The sequence below is a fragment of the Carlito syrichta genome, unplaced genomic scaffold, assembly GCF_000164805.1.
Source record: "Carlito syrichta isolate Samal-C Ts95f unplaced genomic scaffold, Tarsius_syrichta-2.0.1 Scaffold314111, whole genome shotgun sequence".
NCBI lineage: Eukaryota > Metazoa > Chordata > Mammalia > Primates > Tarsiidae > Carlito > Carlito syrichta.
The window spans coordinates 1024200-1047697 of NW_007258207.1; the positions used below are offsets into that span (position 1 = coordinate 1024200).

Sequence of the window (23498 nt, forward strand, 5' to 3'; positions counted from 1 at the left end):
AGAGTAAGACTCCAAATCAAAAAAAAAAAAAGATTCAAGGCAGGCAGATTGCTTGAGCCCAGGAGTCAAGACCAGCCCAGGCTACATATCGAGACCTCATCTCTGCAAAAAAACTTAAAAATTAGCTGTGTATGGTGGCATGCCAGTAGTCCCGGCTACTCAGGATGCTGAGGTAGAGATTGCCAGAGTACAGGAGGTCAAGGGTATGGTGAACCGTGTCATGCTACGGCTCTCTACCCTGGGTGACAAAGTGAGATGTTGACTCTAAATAAATGAATGAATGAAATAAAATTCATTAAGATTTAGCCCATTCCTTTTTAAAATTTTTTTTGAGAAGTCTGTCACCTCGGTTGGAGTGCAGTGGCATGATCACAGTTCATGGCAGCCTCAAGTTCCTGGGCTCAGGTGATCCCTCCACCTCCATATTCCACCTCCTACAGAGTGAGATCCTGACTCAAAAAAAATTAAATTAACAAAATAAAATGAAGATTATAATGCATAACTTTTGCTAAATTGTGATAAGTGAAATGTGACCGTGTCATGAAAAATAGTGCCATATATGTATGAGCTAAAATTTATAAACTCTGATTATATTCCTTAAAATCTATCTTTCTTATGTTAGAGCCTGGAGGTTGGGCATGGAGGCTCATGCCTGTAATCCCAGTGCTTTGGGAGGTCAAGACAGGAAGATCACTTGAGGCCAAAAGTTCAAGACCAGCCTGGGGAACATAGTGAGACCACCCCCATCTATGCAAAATAAAAATAAAAAAGTTAGCTGAGTGTTGTGGCATGCACCTATAGTCTCAATTACTCAGGAGACTGAAGGAGGAAAAACGCTTAAGCCCAGGAGTTTAAGGCTACAGAGAGCTATGATTGTGCCACTGCACTCTAGTTCTCTAGTCTGAGTGACAGCACAGTGAGAACTTGTCTCCAAAAAAAAAAAAAAGTGAATATCTGAACCATTTGACCTGTTTACAGACAGCAGGTCCCAATATTGTTTATCACTCGGATGAAACCTTACTGGATTTTTCAAGTCATGATAGTCTTGCTGAGGTACCACATAATTAGAACCAGGAAAACATTTCTGCAGCTTATAGAAGATGGCTTTATAGAAAAGTAAGTAAATGTTTTCTGTGTTTTTAAATATCTTCTCTATTTAAAAAATCTTTAACACCTTAAAGTGTGGAGGAGATCCACCACTACATTTGCTTGCCACGCAGTTCAATTATGTCATTTGCTATTTATGGTTCTTCCACCTTAGTACTGTCATGTGTAAATTTATTTATCATTCAACAAATTGAATTAGGCAGTTTATCCTAGTACAGTGATAAATAGAAATAGTAAAATGCCAAGTCCCAAATCCTCCTTTAAATTCTTCCCCCTTGTCTTTTCCTATAGTGATTGCACTGATATCTTTAGAAAAGAGTACATCTGATGTGCCCTCCTGTATTATTATATTGACCCTGTGATGATTACAACTTCTTCTTCCCTTATTCTTCTTTTAAATTGCACGTCATCATTATAGATTCCCTTTTCTATGTATAGTCCTCCAAAAACTTCAGCTTCTGAAATTGTTAATATTCTTCATTGTTTGGGATATGCTTGTTCATTCTCTCATTCATACACCTTTCCTGGATTTTCCCTCCCTTAATAAGTGAGGATTTGGTGAGCCAGGAATGGATTAATGTGTGTGAGGGTAGCAGAATTTGATGCCCAGGAAGATATGAAGCACAGATCTGACAGCAGAGCTGGAACAGGCCAGAAGGGTTGAACTGGTGTGAATAATTGTTGAATTTGTTACTAACTGACATTTCAATCAGAAGGAGCACAACAGAGAGAGGATGCTGGGAATGAAGCACAAACCAGGAATCACAGACATGGAACAGAACAAGCAGGTTCATAAGAGAAAACAGGAGGGAGATACCTAGAAAGATTCCTCCTTGGGCTTGAGGGTAGCAACAGGGGCATTGAGTGTTCAATGGGACACCTGAGACTCTGCCTATGGATGGAATTGAATTGGTTCAGGACACCAAGACTTCAGAGGCATTTGTTCAATCAATAGTCATTTGCTATTGAGCCAGGTACAGGCGATACAAAGAAAGTGAAGTCATTGTATTTGGTTCATTAGAGAACTATTATTTGATATTACGTATGACTTTTGGGGAGGCAAACAAAACTTATGGCCTCCATATTGAAGCCAAGACTTACAAAATATTTTGTTAAAAATATAAATATACTTGTGGAAAATCTGATGAATCCTTGCAAGAAACATGGTTTCTTGTCTCTATAAATCTTTGAAATATTTCTTGAATTGGCAATTTTCCTTGACTAGAATGAATAAACTTCAACTATAGTAAGAAAGATAATATATTTGAGAAAAACTACTTTAGCTGCATGCATATATTCTGGGTTAGAAGTTATGTATTAATTATACCCCCCAAAAAAGAAGGAATCTTAGAATTTGAAGTCAGTTTCTTAAAGTTCTTGGTTCACACTCAGTATCCTGACTGTGCAATTAGTAGAAGCCAAAAACAGAAATGTAATTCCATCTGCTATAAAATTATGTTACTGGTCTGTGACCTGTTAGGAACTGGGCCACACAGCAGGTGAATGGCAGGTTAATGAAGCTTCATCTGTATTTATATAGCCACTCCCCATTGCCTGCATTACTGCCTGAGCTCTGCCTCCGGTTAGGTCAGCGCTGACAAGTCTGCTTCTGTTTTCAACATCCTATCTTTGTGAAGCAGGGTTTTCTGCCATGACAGCAACCAAAACAGGATTACAGAGTAGGCTGAACATAAGCAACACACTGTATCCCATCACCCCCTGATAGGACTGTCTAGTTGCAGGAAAACAAGCTCAGGGCTCCCACTGACTCTACATTATGGTGAATTGTATAATTATTTCATGATATGTTACAATGTGATAACAATAAAATGAGCAATAAATGTAATGCACTTGAATCATCCCGAAAGCACTCCCTCTCCCCACCCAATCCATGGAAAAACTGTCTTCCACAAAACCGGTCCCTGATGCCAAAAAGATTGGGGACCACTACTTTAAATGAATCTTCATTTTGGAAAGCTATTAGAAGGGTATAGCTGAGTACTGATATTTAATAAATTCTGAATACTAAAATTAGGCTGCATCCTTTAAAGCTAAAATATGTAAATTTTAGGATAACTGAAAATTTCTACCCTATAGCATGCATATGAATATATATTGCCTTAATGTTTTAAATTTCAATGCATACTGTGTGATTTGGATTATTATCTGTCTTGAGTGTCCCATCCAGATAACTGCTTTTTTTCTCTGCACCTTTGCAGTGATTCATGAAGTTCTTGTCATAGTCAACATATAAATATTTGTTGAATGACCAGCACACATGAAATTAAGTATAAGTAAATACCTACCTTTACATTAAAACTATAAAGGAGGGCCAGGCGTGGTGGCTTATGCCTGTAATCTCAGCACTTTGGGAGGCCAAAGTGGAAAGTACTGCTTGAGTTCAGAAGTTCAAGACCAGCCTAGGCAATATAGCAAGACCTTGTCTCTACAAAATGTTTTAAAAGTAGCCGGAGTGATGATACACATCTGTTGTCCCAGCTACTGATGAGGCTGAGGTGGAAGGATTGCCTGAGCCCAGGAGTTCAAGGCTGCAGTGCACTATGATCTTGCCACTGCACTCCAGCCTGGACAACAGAGTAAGATTCCCTGATTCAAAAGAAAAAAAAAACTATAAAGGAGAAAATTGTTACTGTATAGTGATTCAGATTAAATAATTTTAAAAATAGTATAACCTGGTTTATTGACATTCATAAAAATGAATTATTCAACAAATACTGTTTATTAAACTCTGAATGCAAATATATAGAAATTTGGCATATAACTGGCATATTATAATGGTGTATTATTCATATGACTTCGTAAGGTAGATATGGCAGTATTTTTAGTTTTGCCCAAATTAGGACTCTAAATTTGTTTCGAAGTTTTTGTGTGTCATTCTCAAAGCCATACAGCTGATTCTGAGAGTGAAGCAATGTCGCCACCTACTTTGCAGGACATGGTAATGACGATAGCAAAGGAAAATGAACAAATAGAGAATTCTCCAGTTTTAAATAAATTACGAAGTACAAATTAAGCAAATCCATACATACACATTACCACTCGAACTGAGTAGCCGGTCAAAAGAGTTACTGAACAGAATCAAGTAGTTTAGCTAGGCATTCTGTGAAGGCAGGCCTCTGGAATAGTGGGGCTGTTGCCCAGTCTGGCTCAAGGCAGCCTCCTGCTGAGTAAGCAGCTGGGACTATAGGCACACACCACTGCACACAGCTTAAGGGCAGTGGGCTTTTAAGATAGTCTTCTTTGAAATATTTTTTCTTTAAAGCACATGCACATGTACACGTTTACAATGCCCACAATTTGTACATTTTTTCTTCAACCCTTTCAATTTTATTACTGGTTAAATATATTATAAAGTAAAAATTAAACAAATCCATCCATACACATTACACGACAAACTACATGGTTTCTAATTTTTGCTAAAGATTCAGCCTATCCCATTTGCAAGAATTTAGTTTAAGACAATATCTCTCAATTACAATCAGAAGTGTTCTCAGCATCAACTTTGTTGGTCTAACTACCCTCATATCTAGGCACCTAAAACATCATTTACAATGGGCACATACCAAAATATCACAGATCTATATTCAGCTGGCACTTGGAATTTTCCTATGATTTATCTTCTATTAATTATTTTCATAAATCAGTCTCTCCTCATCTGAATATAGCTCATTGAGAGCTGTGATCATGTCATTTTCATGACCCCCCTCATTAACCCTTGCCCCACCACTAGTATTTTGCACCTAGTAGGCATCCAATGTTCACTAAATAAAATGTGAAAATGTAATAATCCTGAAAAACCCTTTTATTTATTGTCTGGAAGTAGGGGAGATAAAGTAACACAAACAAAAAGATAAAGGTAAAAAGTATTTATTGGATATTTAATTGGGTTATTTTTAGCCAACTTCTGGAAAACAGTGATGGGGATTGCAAGGTGAGAGGAAATGAACTGGAGAAGTAGAGGACAGGTAATCAATCAGTGTTATTCAGTTTAGTCAGTTTAGGCTGCTATAACAATGTACCATAGATTAACTCATGAATAACAGAAATGTATTTCTCACAGTACTAGAGGCTGAATGTCAGCATGGTTGGGTTTACAACCTCTTCTGGTTGCAAACTGCTGACTTCCCAGTGTATTCTTACATGGTGCAAAGTGAGTTATCTCTGCCCTCTTTTGTTTTTTTTTTTTTCATATGAGGTCTTAACTCTGTTGCCCAAACTGGAGTATAGTGACCTTGACCGTCTGGGCTCACTGCAGCCTCAACATCCTGGGCCCAGGTGATCCTTCCATCTCAACCTCCCGGGTAGCTGGGACTATAGGCATGCACCACCACAACCAGCTAATGTTTTTTTTTTTTTGAGAAATGAGTTCTTGCTATGTTGTCGAGGCTGGTCTCGAACTCCTGGACTCAAGCAATCCTCCTGCCTCGGCTCACTGTACCTTACCTCACTGTAATCCCCAAAGTGCTGGGATTACAGGCATGAACCATCATACCGTTTGCCCTTTTATTGTAAGGGTACTAATATCATTGATGAGGGCTCCACTCTCATGACTTGCTTCCTAAAGGCCACACCTCCATCTCATTGTTGATTAGATTTCAGCATATGAATTTTATGGGGACACAAACCAGCATTTACAGTGTTTTAAGTAATGGGCTAACTGTTTTGGGGAGAGAGGACAAAGAAAAACAACAACAAAAACCACAGATCCCAATATTGTGCCCTTGGGAAATTCAAAATACCTCACAAGGCCAGGCTTGGTGGCTCACCTGTAATCCCAGCACTTTGGGAGGCCGAGGCAAGGGGACTGCCTGAGACCGCAGGTTCGAGACCAGCCCGGACAACTTGGCAAGACCTCGTCTCTACAATAAAATAAAAATAGCCAGGCATGGTAGCACACATCTAGTTCCGTCTACTTGGAAGGCTGAGGCAGAAGGACTGCTGGAGTCCAGGAGGTCGACACTGGGGTGGCTGTGAGCTTGCTATTGCACTCCTGCACTCCAGCCTGGGTGAAGGAGTGAGACTCCAATTCAAAACAACAACAAAATACCTCACGAGATAGGTTAGAGGAATACTAAGTGCTAAGCAGTGCAATGTTGACAACAGGTTCAAAGTTTCAGAGAAGTGGAAAACATGTAGATTGGGACCAGTTGAGGAATGTTTTTGGAGAAGGTGAGTTGTTCAACTGGGTCTTAAATTTCCAGATGTGAAAATGAAAAAGGTAAAAGATGAAGACAGGTAAAAGAAGTATGCATTTTTGGAAATGAAATATCACAAGATAAGGCACAAATAATACAGACAAAGGTCACTTCTATTTCTTCTTCAATTGATTTTCATAACGTTGTATAGAGCTGCTCTATTATACTAGCTACAAGTGGCTGTTTAAATTTAATTAAAATAAAAAATTTAAAAATCCAGTTCCTCACTTGCACTAGCCACATTTTTTTAATAATCAATATTTTTTATTATGATATTGTGGGGTACAGTTAAGGGTTAGGTATACAAATATGCTTCGTTCAGGCACCCTTGTTGATAAGAGGTGTCTCCCTGTCCCCAGACAGGTATTGACTACCGTTAATCCCATCTCCCTTCCCCCGCCCCATAGTTTCCCACCACTGTCAGTCATTTTCTTATAATATTGTGTTGGATGTTCAAGGTCCACTTTATGAGTGAGAACATGTGATACTCGGATCTTTGTTTCTGTGAGAGGTCACTCAGTATTATAGACTCTAGTTCCATCCAGGTTACTAGCAACATTTCAAGTGATCAATAGTCACATGTGACTAGTGGCTATTTGTATTGAGCAATGTAAATATGTACACATCTATCATTGCAAAAAAATTCTACTGTTAAGTGTTATAATAAGTACTATTGAGCACTTGCCATCTGAAAAGCTCTCAAGGGGCCTATTTAATGTTCACAGCAACCTTATATAGCATACATTATAGATAAGAAAACTGAGGTTCCTAGAACTTAAGTATTTGTCCAAAGTCAGAGTCAGTAGCAGTGCTGTGATTGGAAATTTTATCTGACTCCTTAACAACTAATGCTTTAAGCCATGGAAAATAGAGTTGCTACATAGGGGGGAAAGGAGTCATTTACCAGAGACAATGATACCCAGCTTGACCTTTTTGTGTCAGGAAAAGTGGATTCTAAAGTAACAGAACAAAACCACATAGATGATATTTCTGTGTATTAAGTATATAATGTGTGTAGAGGAAAGTCAGCCCACATGATGTCTTTGGACAACTAGAAGAAAAGGCTACCTCTCTGAGAATGATGCATCCATATGGGCTTATAACTTAGTTAACACCATGTGAAGTAGATTCTGGCCCCTCCTCATCTACTTTGGGCACTCTTTTTCAAGAGGCAGAATTGGAAGCCATGGAGGAAAGAGGAGACTGTGCTATAATAGAGGCACTGCCAAAAGAAAGGGAAAAAAACAGCAAAAACAAAGTTGGAAGAAACAACCAAAAAAAAAACAAGGTTTAAAAAGTGGAAAAATAGGAGCAAAGTCCAAGTTTATTCCAAGATTTCTAGTATGTTGGTCCAAAACGCTGCAACACTTATAATAGAAAAGAGATGGAAAAAGAGAGCCAACTTCTGGTTTCTAGTCCAGTATGGAAGGAGCTCAGAAGTCATCATTCCCATCTACACAACAAGAAAAATAGCTGGACAAACTGTGGGGAAAAAAAACCCAACTTCTCTTAGTTTCATCAGATAATTGAGGTCACAGGCAAACCAAAATTGGAGAAATAGGTGAATACAGAGAATCACAAATTGCCTCAGGACCAGCGGCCTGGGTAGGAAAACCTGAACTGTAATTGCCAAATTGCTGGAGGCGTTGTGTGAACAAACCTGGACACATCTGACAGTTAAAAACTCTAGAGGGGCCCAGTTATAGGGAAGTCCCCACACTTTTGTGAGTTTTACCTCCAAGAGCTCAACTTGATTTTCACAGTGAATATCAGCAGAAGAAACCATTTTTTGAATTATGACAGAATATTCTGTTCTTAACAAGGTTCACCCTCAAAAGAAACTATCTTACCAGAGCCTAAAATCTGGTGGAAGGGAAATACCCAACCCCAGGTCTCTCTAAGAGCCTTTTAATCTCACCTAAGGTAAGGGAAGAGTGGGAATGGAAGAGGAAACACTTGTATAGTCCACAGTCCAGAGGCAAGGCTCACTAAAAGACTGAGTCCTAATTATAAAATTACAGCATGCGTCTCTTCCACACATCCTACCACCACACATCCATAGGGCTCCCATATAATAACAGCAAGTCACAATGGGAGAAACTGCACATCTTAGACCTTATTTAAGAAGTCTCTCAGAGCCTTATTTACTATAACCAGAGTGACAGATTGTGGTTAAAAAGAAAAAAAAAAACACCTGACTCAGAACCTGAATAGCAGAATTTTTTAAAAGGTTGAATTCATAACATATAGCATGTTTTCTACATAAAGTCAGGGCCCCGATGGGGAAGAAATGAGGCCCAGAGACCCAGGTTGGAGATTTCTGGGTGAGAACTTGAGGACTTTGAGTTGACAGGGGTGCACTCGCTCTCCTTGGCTAGAGGACAGTGGTCTGTCTTTGCCTGAAGACCATGCAGAAGTCTCACCCCGAGGAGGATGCCTTCCAAGATGCTTCCTTCTCTTTTCAAGATTTGCCAGGAGTCCCTCCCATCCATTGTTTCTAGGCCAATAACCAGGGTCTTCATCATGACCTGACTAGGATGCATTGTCCCTGTTTTGAAATAAAAAGGGTATTCACCAGTTATGTCCTGGCATAATTAGAAGAACATACCTGGGAACGCATCTTAGTGAATGTGTGAGAAAAGTGGTCTGAGTAAATATATAAATTTGCTGAGTGTAAACCCAAGTGACCAGGAAAACCCGAAAGAGACAGAATTTAAATGAAATTGATAAGATTATTTTCTTCATTAGGGACACAGGGACTCAAAAGAGGTTATATTAAGAAAAACAAGGCTAGGTGACGAGAGGGTCACACTTGTACTCCCAGCACTTTGAGAGGCTGAGAGATTCGAGACCAGCCTGGGAAACATAGTGAGACCTCGTCTCCACAAAAAAATCAAAAAATTAGCTGGATGTGGAGATGCGCACTTGCAATCTCAGTTACTTATGAGGCTGAGATGGGAGGAGTGCCTGAGTCCAGGAGGTTGAGGCTATGGTGAGCGGTGACAAATTAAGGTCCTTGACTTGAAAAAAGAAACAAAAACCTTACAGATACCCTTAAAAAGGAGAAGCTAAAAGAGTCTCTTTAAAATATGAATGCTCTCCAAAGGCTAAGCCTCAGCCTTCTGCTTTTTTAAAAACTGATCTTGCTATGTTGACCAGGATGGTCAAACTTCTAGGCTCAAAGTTATCCTTCTGCCACAGCCTCCCAAGTAGTTGGGATTACAAGCATGTGCCACCACAGCCCGCACAGCCTTCTGCTCTTAAGTGTTGCAGTAGACTCCTAAACTGTCTGGGTCTGCTTCTTCATATACATCGTGCACATTGATGTCAGGTTATATTCAAAAAACTTAAAATGATACTACCTTGTTGCTCAATATCCTTAAAAATTCAGTGTCTTCAACAATATTAAAACTTCTTAGCTTGCTCTCTAAGGCTCTTCTCAATCTGTTTCCTCTTACCCCTAGTTAGCCTTGCTTTCCATTCCAACACTAAGTCTTCACCTTAGACAAACTCATCCAGAAAATTCCCAAACTTATTTTTTTAACATCCTAGGTTCAATGTTTTTGAAATCCAGCCCTGTCACCTGCATGTTTCCTTCTTTTTTTTTTTTTTTGAGTTGGAGTTTCACCCTGTCGCCCAGACTGGAGTGCAGTGGCCGCTCCCGGCCACCGCAGCCTCGACCTGCTGGGCTCCGGCGATCCTTCCGCCTCAGCCTTCTAAGTAGCCGGAATTACAGGCGTGCGCTACCACACCCGGCTAATTTTTTGATTTATTGTAGAGATGAGGTCTCACCAAGTTGCCCAGGCAGGTCTCGAACCCGCGGGCTCAGGCAATCCACTCACCTCAGCCTCCCAAGGCGCGGGATGTTTCCTTCTTATTTGTGCCCTAACTTTATAGTATAAGATGCAATCACCTTTCTGAATTATTCCATGTGTAAGGGCTCTTTCTTTGTGGCATCAAATCTTTAGGTTGTTAAATGGTTTCGTGTAAACCCCTGTTTAAAATGTTGGCGTTAATTCCCGACATTTAGAAATCACTGAAGAATTGCAGACTCCAGTGGGACCCACACGCCAGCGATGGCTCAAGTTTACCGGTAGCTGCCCTTTGTAGACATGTGCTGTTCAATTCCAAAGTCACGGCCTTCATTTGAAAATATTTGCTGAGCACCTATTAGTTAGTTGCCAGACACCGTTTTTGGACTGGGGATACAGCGGTGAACAAAACAAAACTCATCGCAGAATTCACAGACAACACAATCAGTAAGTAATTACACTTTAGGAAGTGATAAGTGCTACGGAAAGAAAATGAAGCAGGGTTAAAAGGGACAGAGAACGTGTGGGCGGGAAGGGTACTTTGACATTTATTTAAATACCTGGCTGGATCCTACGGGACTTTGCGTTCGTGATTCTTGCTACTATCCGAGGCGTCACGTATAGCTGAGCACTGCCCCTAGGAAACGAGCTTCCTTTGTCTTCGGGTTCCCAGTGCCAAGGAGTGTTTTTATGGGGAGGACACGAGGGGAAGGAAAAAGTCATGAGTCGCCACGGAGATTTCACTTCGACCACCGCCCGCCCGGGAGTTTATTCCGGGGGATTTGGTTTGGGCGCCGAGGAGGCTGCGACACAGTCGCAGCGCCTGAGAGCACAGCCAGGACCTTCGCGGAATCTCAAAGCTACCTCTCTGCCGACGGCTCCGGCTCTTAGGCAACGGGACTGTGACGCGAACGCAGCCGCCGGACCACGGCCGCCAGTGACTAGACCTGTCCCCCAGGAACCGATGAAGTCAGAAGAAGCCAGCGGTCAGAGCCGAGAGTCCGACGCGAGAAATCACGGGCGGCCGCGCCCCCTACCAGCCGCCGCCCGCACAGCAGCTTCCGGGTCTTCGGCGACGCCCAGTTCCAGGCAGGACTATTTCCGGCCCCAAAGGTCCCCGCCTCCGTGGCTCGCCGGGGTCCTAGCCATGGAAAGGTGGCCGCAGCGGCCGCCTGACCCCTGCGGCGGTCTGGGACGGGGGCTGTCGCCTTCTCCTGGAGGGCGGCGGCGACAAAGGCGCCGGAAGGATGCCTGCGGCCGAAGGGACCTCGCAGGGGAGGGGAGTTGAGGGAGGAGCGCAGGGGCAGAGTGCAGATGAGGGCCGGCCTGTCAGGCGGGAGCCGGGCAGGTGCGCGGGCGGAAGTGCGGAGACGGCGGCCGAAGCGGAGCAGCCTAGGAAGCCTTGGCCGCGGGGTCACCCAGCGGGGAGCCGCCACGGAGCCTCAGCTTGACCGCGGCTCCTAGGGCTTCGTCGCCGGCGAGATGCCGCTGTTCACCGCCAACCCCTTCGAGCAAGATGTGGGTGAGTGCTGTGCCCGGCCCTGGACTGCGGTTTGTCCGGCTACAAAGTGGGCGGTGGCGACTCCGGGGACCGGAGAGCCAAGGGAGAGGAGGGGCGGTGCCGCCGTGTCGGCATCGGGATTTCTCTGGGGGCTACCTCGGCGCGTCGCTGGCGGCTCGGGGAGTGCCTCCTGCCTGCGTGAGGTTGGGGACCCCGCAAGGGCCGTTGCCTTCACCAAGCGTGGAAACGGGGTGGAGACTGGGGCTCGCCGGAGCGTGGACCCATTTAGGGACTGTGAAGTTGGCGGGGCAAACTTCCTGCTGCCTCTGGAGCTGGCTGACCCCGCCCCCCGCTCCCATTCCCTTTGAAAGTGATGCAGCGGTGGAGACCCCGCTGTCTAGGCAGCCCAACACGAGGAACCTAGGCTCGCCCCAGGAGTAGAAAGAACTTATTTCTCGTTGTTTACGTTACACATGCGTTCAGTCCCTGATAGGGCAGCTTCGGGATTTATTTACAGTTGTGAAGGTGGCCGGGCTGGGTGCTTTGTGCCTGTCATCCCTCCGCTTTGGGAAGCCGAGGGAGGCAGCGGATCGCTTGAGGCCAGGGGTTCGAGACCAGCCTGGGCAATATAATAGGACCCGGTCTCTACAAAAACAAAAAATTTTTTTCTTATAACTAGTCGGGTGTGGTGACAAGTGTCTGTAACCCCAGCTACTCGGGAGGCTGAAGCAGGAAGATCCTGTGAGCCCAGAATTCGTGCCTACAGTGAGCTATGACTGTACCACCGCCTTTTCCATACTGAATTTAGGCATACTTGCACTAATAAAGAAGTACTTGAAGCTTTGGTTGATGGCATTGGCCATGAAATAATTCATACGCAGCAGTGTTGTCCCTCTGAAAAGCAATACCTCTTTTACTACAGTAGTACTAAACTGTGATCCAGTCCACACAGGGACCTCAGGAGCCACTGAGGGGAAGGTTCAGAAGATCAAAACAGGTAGAGCAACCCTGCCTATTTCTACCAGAGAAGTTTTCAATCAGAAGACAATGAGCTTCTGGGAAAGATTTACCCTGAAGAAAAGTTCACAATTTTTAAGTTTTAAAATTATGTCTTATTCTATGTTGCACCTTGTTTTATTTCATTGGAGCAAAATTAAAATCGTCACAATAGCAATAAAAATTATAGGTCTCACAAAGATAATGTAATGGAAACAAAGGAAGAAATGACTGTCATTAGTTGTTCCAAAAGCAGAGAGTGAGCCTCAATGTGATGTTTCCTAGATGTATGCCTGTCACCTGTGTTCATCAAGAAAAAAGTTGAATGAGACAAAACACATACTTGAAGACTAAGGATCAAGATATTATAAATATGTACATGCATATTATACGATTCACACATATTTTATTTTTGTACCAAATAGGGTACAGTGTATCAAAATAGCGTACTTTCTTTTTTTTTTTTTTTCTGAGTTGGAGTCTCACTCTTTCGCCCAGACTGGAGTGCAGTGGCCACTCCCGGCCACCGCAGCCTCGACCTGCTGGGCTCTGGCGATCCTTCCACCTCAGCTTTCCAAGTAGCAGGAACTACAGGCGTGTGGTACCACGCCCGGCTAATTTTTGATTTATTGTAGAGATGAGGTCTCGTCAAGTTGCCCAGGCGGGTCTCGAACCTGTGGGCTCAAGCAATTCACTCACCTCGGCCTCCCAAAGCACGGGATTATAGGCTGAGCCTCTGAGCCCGGCCAAAATAGAGTACTTCTAGAGTCTCCTAATAATTGCAAAATGTTAACTATGGAACAGGTGACTCAGTGCTAAGATGTGCTGTATTCTGTATGACTCCAGCAATTTTCAGATATGCTTTTTGCCCCCTTCATTCCAAGTCCTAAAAACCAGCCTAGGGTTCTGTTAACTAATGCTACAAAACAAAAACTAAAAACCTGTGGTCCCAGCTACAGTCTTCTGCCTCCTAAGGCAGAGGTGGGAGAAGCTCTAGTCCAGCCTTGGCAACACAACAAGATCCAGTCGCTTAAAAATCTTTTCTTTTCTTAGTTTGTTTTATTGTTGTTCTAATTCTCAAAATAAGTTCTTATATATCATCCATCTTTTTCTCATTCTATAGTCACTAAGAGGCCAGTGCTCTTATGACTCCAACAAGTAAAGTATTCGTTGTTCTGGAGTGTTTTGAGACGCTAAGAATTTCCTTTTCATTCTCTAAAACAGAACATCATCTATCACCTGCTTAAATCTTGCAATACAGGTATAAAGAGTAACACCTTCATAGTTGTGTGGATTTTATTGTTGTTGTTTTGGAGACAGGGTCTTGCTTTGTCATCCAGGTTGGAGTGCAGTGGTGCTGTCATAGCTCACTGCAGGTACAAACTCCTGGGTTCATGTGATCCTCCTACCTCAGCCTCCTGAGTAGCTGGGGCTACAGACACTTGTCACCACACCTGGCTAATTTACAAAAAAAAAAATTTGTTTTTTTGTTGAGACTGGTTACCATTATGTTGCCCAGGCTGGTCTCGAACCTCTGTCCTCAAGCGTTCCTCTTTCCTTGGCCTCCAAAAGCAGTGGGATTACAAGGGTCAGCCTTCCAAGTAGCTGGAACCACAGGTGTATGTCACCATGCCCGGCTAATTTATTTATTGTTTATTTATTGGAGAGACAAGATCTCACCAACTTGTCCAGGCTGGTCTCGAACTCCTGGGCTCAGGCAGTCCTCTTATGTGTGCCTCCCAAAGTGCTAGAATTACAGGCATGAGCCACTACATCCAACTGGTATATTTTATTGTAAAGTAAATTTAAGTTTTAATTTAGTGCTATTTGTTATTCTCCTTGATTTTATTTGTCTTAAGAAAGCCTTTTGTACTCCGGAGTTATAAGGATCTTGTCATATTTTATTTATTTATTTATTTTTTGAGTTGAAGTCTCACTCTGTCACCCAGACTGGAGTGCAGTGGCCGCTCCCAGCCACCGCAGCCTCGACCTGCTGGGCTCCGGCGATCCTTCCCCCTCAGCCTTCCAAGTAGCCGGAATTACAGGCATGTGCTACCATGCCCGGCTGATTTTTTGATTTATTGTAGAGATGAGGTCTCACCAAGTTGCCCGGGTGGGTCTTGAACCCGCGGGCTCAGGCAATCCACTCACCTCAGCCTCCCAAGGCGTGGGATTATAGGCTGAGCCACCGAGCCCGGCCCCATATTTTCTTCTGTATACTTTATTCAAGTTTTTCAATTTTCATATTTAGGCCCCTTTCCTGACAGAACTTCTCCCAGTAGGAAGTAACAACCTCTTAACTGAAGTTATGATACAGTCAGTTTTTGATTAAGGGCATTTAAAGATCAGTCTCCTTTGGTAGGTGCAGATTCTTACTGGAGGGTGAACAGTCATTTCTGACAGCATTCATGTGTGGGTTAGAGTTCTTTTTTTCAGTCCATGAGAAAAGTTCTGGGAAGCACCCATGAGTTGATGATGATATGTGACTTGTCAAATGGAAACAGGCCAAAGGCTAGGATGTGAGGATCTCTGGTAAGTTACCGTCTTTTCGTGGAGTCAGAACCTACAAGCCCTGAAGGGTATCTAGGTTTGGTAGCATTAGAGCTCTTTAACATTTTATTGGAATTCTTCAATCTGGATTAATTTTTTGTTTTGTTTAATAAGATTTCATTGAAGCTATTCTTAGTGGGGGAAAGAGAAAATATCCACATATATCCCACCCCTTCTCCCCACTGGGGCTCAAATCTTAGGTGGGATACAGGACTCTTGAGGTGGAGCAGGCATTCTCAGAGGATGCCTCGGGTAAAGTGGAACATAGAGGGTAGAGCCACAGTAGGAAGATGTAGTGGTAAGTATTAAAAGGGAGAATGTGCCAGGCTCGGTGGCTCAGCCTGTAATCCCGCACCTTTGGGAGGCTGAGGTGAGTGGATTGCCTGAGCCCGCGGGTTCGAAACCCGCCTGGGCAGCAAGACCTCATCTCTACAATAAATCAAAAAAATCAGCCGGGCATGGTAGTACATGCCTGTAATTCCGGCTACTTGGAAGGCTGAGGCGGAAGGATCGCCGGAACCCAGCAGGTCAAGGCTGCGGTGGCCGGGAGCGGCCACTGCACTCCAGTCTGGGCGACAGAGTGAGACTCCAACTCAAAAAAAAAAAAAAGGGAGAATATTATCTGTCCCTGAGTCATGACTTGTGTGTTCTAAGCCCTGACCCGAGTTCTTATTTGTTTGTGTTTTCCTCTTATTTAAACCAGGCGGTCTTGCCACAATCTGCATCTGTACTATTTACCATTCATTGCTAAATTGTTTGCTCTTTTCAACAACCTTCAATACTGCCTTTAAAGATATACTTGTGTCCCACAGTGCTGAGCTCAGATTCTACCTCTACAAAACTCTTCTGACATGGAGATTTGGGGTGTGAACTTTTTAAAGGATACTTAAAAAAAAATTTTTTTTCTTAATTTTAAGATGTGGGATACAATTCAGGGAACAGGATACTTTTCCAGGTGAAATTTGAATGTGTGTTTTGCTGTGTCTCTGGCTTTTGCTGTGTTAGAAGAACTTGACCAGGAGATAGCTTGGTATTTTTCAGTCATGCAATCTTTTTTTCCAGTGAAATTTTATTAAAAACTCCAATACAAAATAAATATTGACAGCATTACAGTAATATAGGTTTATTTTATATATTCAAATTTTTAAAATTTACTTAATTAAGCCAACCATTGCACACAATGAGGTTGTCATAATCTTTGTAAAAAATTAAAATTAAAATTTTTTGGTTGTGAACGAGAATGGTAACTTTTACAGCCAATTTTTTCTATATCTTATTTTACTTGCAATGGCACCCAAAATCCTAAAACTTTCAAATAGTTTCAAATTTTAATTAATATGTTTTGTAGTTTTTTTAACTATGAAATATTTTGAGTATAAAATACATAAAATAAGATACAATGTAAACTCCCATTCCTACCAGCCAATAATGTCAAATCCTAATATTTTGGCATACTTTTTTTTTCTCCAAGGACTTAATAAGGAAGGAGTATGATTCTTTCTTTTAAGAAGATAGCCTTCAAAATTCAGTTAAAATACTTTATTATTTTTAGAAGCTACCTGATCCCATTCTTTTTCCTCTCTCCTCAGAGGTAAACATTTTACAAATAGAAATTCAGTTTTATAATATATATACTACTATAATTGTATATATACTATATATGTTATTTTTGCATGTTTTTAAACTTAGTAAAAATGTCTTTCTGGTCGTCTTCAAACTTTTGTCATTCAGTATTTTTTGTGAATTACTCATGTTGATGTTTGTAGCTCTAATTCATTAGTTTTAATGACTATGTGATATTTCAGGGTATGAATATACCACATTATTTATTCTCCTGTTGAAGGACATGAAGTTGTTCCCAGTTTTTTACTATTACAGACAACTCTGCATTGAAAGTTTTTATTCATGTTTTATTGTGTTTATGAGTAAGAGATTCTTGAGGGATTGTATCTTGAAGGGGAGTTCTCAGTAGAAGTGGCTCATGCAAAGTTGTCCTTTCAAGTGTTTGTTGATTTTATTAATGTTCCCACCAGCAGTGGAAATGAAGTTCCTGTTGTTTCAAATCCTCACTAATGCTAGGTATTGTCAAATTTTCTCATTTATGCCCATTTGATGGGTGTGAAGTAAGGCACTGTTTTCATTTCATTTCAATTTCATTGGTGGTAAAGTTGAGCATCTTTTCATTATGTTTCTTTTCCTATAAATTACCTGCTCATTACTTTTGCTTACTATTGTGTTGGTAAGCAGTTTTATATACATTCTCTTTAATTGGTTATGTGAATTGCAAATCTCTATTCTAATCTGTTGCTTTTTTTTTTTTTTTTTGAGTCGGAATCTCACTCTGTTGCTGAAACTGAAGTGCAGTGGCACACTTACAGCCACTGCACCACTGCAGCCTAGGCCTGCTAGGCTTAGGCAACCCTTCCACCTCAGCCTTCCAAGTAGCTGTAAACACATGTGTGTGTCACCACACGTGGCTAATTTTTTTTTTTTTTTTTAATTGGAGAGATGAGATTTCGCCACATTGCCAGGCTGGTCTCTAACTTCCTGGGCTCAGGCAATCCTCTTGCTTCCACCTCTCAAAGCGACAGGATTACAGGCATGAGCCATCATACTCAGCCTGGTGTCTTTTATTGTAAAGTAAATTTAAGTCTTAATTTAGTGCTATTTGTTAGGCCCCGCGATTTTATTTGTCTTAAGAAAGCTTTCTGTACTCCAAGGTTATAAGGATCTTGTCATATTTTCTTCTGTATACTTTATTAAAATTTTCTGACTTGCTTATTTTAGATTTTTAATCCACCAGGACTTGATCTTTGTATAGGGTCTGAGGAGGGATTTAATTGGATAATCAGTTGACAACAGACAACAATAAATTAGTCACCTTTGATTGGATTATCTCTGCTTTCCCCACTGTTTTGCAACACTTTCTCCCTACCATATGTTTCCTTATATGAGGAAACATGTATCTGTGCTTGGTTCTACATTGTTTTCTCTGTATCCTTGTACCAATACCAAATTCTAATGTCAGTGGCCTTTATAGGTGGTAGTGCCAGTCCTCTTGTCTTGTTTTTCTTTCTTTTTTAAAATTGTCTTAGCTATTTTTTGGCCTTTATTCTTTCAAATGGATTGCATGATGATTGGCTAAAACCATTATAAAAGAGAATCTTTTGTAGACTTTCAGGATTTTAGAGAAAAGATTAATTTTATTTTTGTTTCATATCAACTGATAGTATTAATAATTTAAAATATACATTTTTATTCCTTGGTAATGACATTTAAACTTTATAGTTTAAAAGTAGGACGAGAGGGCAAGAGGATGATTTTCTCCAAGTGAATATACAATATAATATTGTAGCAGTATAGTTGGGTGGATGTGTCTCTAGTGCTGCTATTTGTTTAAATAAAGAACTAAAGAGGTATTCTGTGTGTTAAGGAGTAGACCTTGTTTATAGGTATATAGTGTAGGATATCAAACTGGTTACTTGACAACAAATAGTTCTAACCATCTATCACCCAGATGTCAAAATAAAATGTTAGGACGCATCATTTCTTTATCTCTTATTATTTTTTTGCCATTCTTGCTTATCTTCTGTCCCCTAATCTGACCACTTCCCTTCTCCCTCTGCCTTGGTTTTTCACTTTGTCTAAGTTATAACATTTTAAAAATTTTGGCTTACATTTTTCCAGGTTATCAAAATATCTGCCAATCAGCAATATTTGTCAAAATACCCTTGGTGAGAAGAGTACTGTTTCTAGAAACCTGAGACATTTTGATATTGTCCAAATATTCTGTTCCTTTCTCCAATTTTAGGATTGAGTTTAACCTTGACTTACTGGGACCTTCAGCTCTTCTTTTCTTTTTTTTTCTCTCGTTTTCCATCCTTTAACTTTGAGTCTGTGTGCATCCCTTGCCAGCTCTTCTTTGGCATTACATGTTGCTCCCATCTTTTAGACGCCCTTAATGTTACTTTTCTAATGGGCCTGTACTTGCTATGTTTGAAGGACAAGCACCTCTCTGTACCTACAACGCCCTGTAGAATACTTTACCTGGGAGACCTGTAACAGCTATCCCTGTTCCATTCAAGGAGGCCTTTCTTTAGTTTCCTCCAGTTAAGGAATGCTGAAAGCAACATATCTTGTGAAATAGTTTCAGTTCTGACTGACTTTTAGTGCAGCCTCCGCACTGTGTTTAATAGGTCTCATATTTAAAAAAAAACATGAAGGGAAATGCTGAAGGGTATAAATGTTTGTATTATATACAGTCTCTCTTTTATTTGTTACCATTTTTCAATGATAGTGCTTGGATAAAAATTTTGTTCTTTTTTTTGAGTTGGAGTCTCACTCTGTCACCCAGGCTGGAGTGCAGTAGCATGCTCACGGCCACCCCAGCGTCAACCTGCTGGGCTCTGGCGATTCTTCCGCCTCAGGCTTCCAAGTAACCAGAACTACAGGCATGTGCTATCACACCTGGCTAATTTTTTAATTTTATTGTAGAGATGAGGTCTCGCTGAGGTGTCTGGGCTAGTCTTGAACCTGCGGGCTCAGATAATCCACTTGCCTCGGTCTCCCAAAGTGCTGAGATTACAGGCTGAGCCACCGAGCATGGCCAAAATTTTGTTCTTTGGTGAAATTTTTATTTTATCTGAAAACTCTCAAACCATTTCCTTGCTCAGGCAACATTTCCTTACTAAGTACTTGCTTATTAATTTTAATTTGCAATATAAGAATTGTAGCAACTCAAGATTTTAGTTTATTTGAACTAAAAGAGATTTTTAAATTCTTATCTGGAGCAGTTTCTTTTGCTTTCACTTGCCATGAGATGAATTACCTTAATGTTTTCTTCTAAAAGTTCTGCTTTGACTGGGTGTTATGGCTCATGCCTGCAATCTCAGTGCTTTGGGAGGTTGAGGTGAGAGGATCACTTGAGACCAGGAGTCCAAGACAACCTGGGCAGCATAGTAAGACCCTGTCTCTACAAAAAATTTTTTAAAAAGTTATCTGGGCATGGTGGTGTGCATCTGTGGTCCCAGCTACTTGGGAGGCCGAGGTAGGAGAGTAGCTTGAGCCCAGGAGTTTAAGGTTACAGTGGAACTATCATTGTGCAACTGTATTCCTGCCTGGATGACAGAGCAAGACCCTGTCTCAAGTAAATAAAATAAAACAAAAGCTCTGCTTAAAAAATCTAGCATTTGCAGTGTTTTGGTTTTCCTAGTAGTACTAAGTACTTGAGGCGGAATGTTTTTGAGTATTATTGCCTTATTAGTCTCTGTTACATTACCTGATAATGCGTAAATATTTGTATTTAATACAGGGGTTGACTCTAAGAAGGTCAGTGTGATATATCTGGAAATGGCTCATTGTTTTCTGAAAATTATTGGCATTCTAACATGGCTATTTGCTTATATTTAGCTCATACTACTTCAGTTTTATATGTCAGAAATGTGTCAATACATGGTGGCATAGTTTTAAAATGTTTACACATTCTGTGGATATCTCATTGTAGTCTTTTTTGTGCATTTTTTTGAGTCGGAGTCTTACTCTGTCACTCAGGCTTTGACCTGCTGGGATCAGGTGATTTTTCCACATCAGTCTTCCAAATAGCTTGGACTACAGGTGTGTGCTACCATGCCTGGCTAATTTTTTTTATTTTATTGTAGAGACAAGGTCTTGCTATGTTGCTCAGGCTGGTCTCAAACCTCTGGACTCAGGCAATTCTCTAGTCCCCGCCGCCCAAAGTGCTGGGATTACAGGCATGAGCAACTAACTGCACTTGGCTCATTGTGGTTTAATATGCATTTATCTGATGACTGTTGTTGGGAACCTTTGCTAAATGGATATTCTCTTTTTTGAAGTACTACTTATTCAATTCTTTCGTCCATTTTACTTTTTGCTTAGTTCTCACAACTCCTCTTTTAAGCGTAGCAACCATTTTAATCTCCACATGACTAATGAGAACATGGATTTAGGTTTGAGTCAGAGCTGAGGTGAACTACCCAAAGCCTGTAAACTAGAAGGTAAGTTTCAGAGCTGGATGTAGATAAGGCAGGGCCTCATTGTATAATTGGTGATATGTCTCCTATCCATGAAGCCTGAAAGTACTCCATAGGTGCATACAGTGTATGTGTAATGATTTTCTCAGTCTGCAGAGTCTGTTTGCTTCTGATTCCCCATCTGTGACTTTTTGACATGTTAGTGGTTACCCTGGAGACTGATTTTTCCTTTCCCCAGCCATTGGAAAGTGTCTTGTATGTGATGCTTCCTGACAGATCTGTTATGATGGAAATTATAATACTTGTGCTTCTGCTCTGTTCCCTAATGTAAGAGTGTATGTGGAAATGAGTGTGCTTGTTTTATGGAGTTGGGAAGAGGTGTGGTTCTCACCTAATAGGAATACAGAGGTCATCTTAGAAATATCAGCCAAGGAGAAAGTGAATACACAAGAGTACAAAGGCTGACCCTAGCACTTCTGCCTTTTTAGTAGGTAGTTTAAAATATTAAAAAGCAGTCGAAGAAAATTTTGATATGTTTTCCCCCCTTTTCCTCCTGTCTCTCCCATATGCCCAACTCTCCAACTCATCCTAGTCCCCTCCAGAAATGTTGATGGTGACATGAGAATTGAAAAAAGAGTGGCAATCAGTGATATGTATTCCACCAGAGCAAGAAGTTCTTAAATATATTATATTGTATTATGTATAAAGGGAGTTAATCATGGCATTCTGCCTGATCTTTTGCTTATAAATAAGAGTTGAACTTGCATGGATCCTATTTAGTATGCTTAAGATGTTCATACATAGGGAAACTGGAAAACTAACTTGTTGGGAAGAGTTAATTTTGAACCAAAATTTTACTTCAGACAGTTTAATATAGTGATTTAAACTTAGAGCACATACCCTGAGCCAGGCAGCCCAGATTGAAATCTCTGACTGCTTATTACCTGTTTAACCTTGTGCTGGTTAATTTTCTGTATCTCAGTTTCCCCATTTATATACTTTTAATTTATTTAGGGACAAGGTCCTATTCTGTGGCCCAGGCTGGAGTGTAGTGGCACAACCATAGCTCACTCTAGCCTAAAACTCCTGGGCTCAAGGGATTCTCCCACCTCTGTCTCCTGAGTAGCTAGGTCTGTGGGCACATGCCATCATACTTGGCTGATTTTTTAAATATTTCGTAGAAACGGAGTCTTGCTAAGTTGCACAGGTTGGTCTTGAACTCCTAGCCTCAAGTAATACTCCTGCTTCCCTCCCAGAGTTTACAGCTGTGAGCCACCACACCAGGCTCCCATATATAAACTGGAAATCCTTCATTTGGTCAAGGAACAAGTGATTTAGTATATGTAAAATGCTTATAAGCTATTTAATTGCTGTTACTGTTTTTAATTCAATTATTATGTATCATTTGGCACTCAGAGCTATAAGTAGATTTTCATTTTAGAAGGTATGCACAGTGTATTTTAATGAAGGACTTATATCACTGCTTTCCCCAGGGTAAACTGAAGGTTTACATCACTAAACATTTACCCAAACAAATCAGAACATTAAATGAGGAAGAAGATTAAGTGAGAAAATGTACATTAAACTAAAGTACTATAGAATACTGAGTAGGATCATTGTCATTGAAGGCAGAGAGGGAGGTGAAAAATTTATTATCTATTAGGTTGAGGTATTAGGCATTTAAATATTTTAATCTAAATTTAACTACACAATAATTGTGTGGTCTAGAAATTTAACAAACACATACAACTATTTTTTTTTAGCTGTCAATTATTTTCTTTTTTTATATTTATTTATTTTTTATTGTGATATTGTGGGGTACAGTTAAGGGTTAGGTATACAAATATGTTTCGTTCAGGCACCCTTGTTGATAAGAGGTCATACAGCTATTTTTAAAGTATAAATGTATACAATTCATGAACTAGAAAAAATAGGTCCTTCTACATTTTTGAATAATTATTTAATTTATAATGAATTGATCCGAAGAAAGACAGCTTCTGTCTTTAGTAAGGGCTATCAGCTGTGGTTTCTATTTGTTTACTTGTTTTCCATTTTCTAGTTTGCTTTAAGCAAAAAAAAAAAAAAAATCTTATAACTACAATTTTTAAGGTATACAGATAGTTTTTTAAAATTTTGTTAATACATCAAAAGCAAATTTTTCTTCTAAGATTGCTGTGATCAGAATGTATCTCCCAAAATTCACTTATTGGAAACTTAAACACAAATGCAACAGTATTGGAGAATGGGAACTTTTAGGAAGTGTTTAAGTCATGAGAGCACCTCTCTCGTGAATATATATATATATTTTTTTTTTTTTTTTTTTTTT

General features: G+C 40.6%; 1 protein-coding gene across 1 annotated transcript in view; it reads left to right on the forward strand.

Moving 5' to 3' along the window:
- Positions 1-11245: 11245 nt before the first annotated feature.
- The window catches only part of STAM2 (signal transducing adaptor molecule 2), a 44817-nt gene continuing 32564 nt past the window's right edge, over positions 11246-23498 (forward strand). The window contains exon 1 of the mRNA XM_008071073.1: positions 11246-11657. Within this exon, the coding sequence (XP_008069264.1) occupies positions 11618-11657 (40 nt within the window). The 5' untranslated portion in view covers positions 11246-11617. The remainder of the gene's footprint in view (positions 11658-23498) is intronic.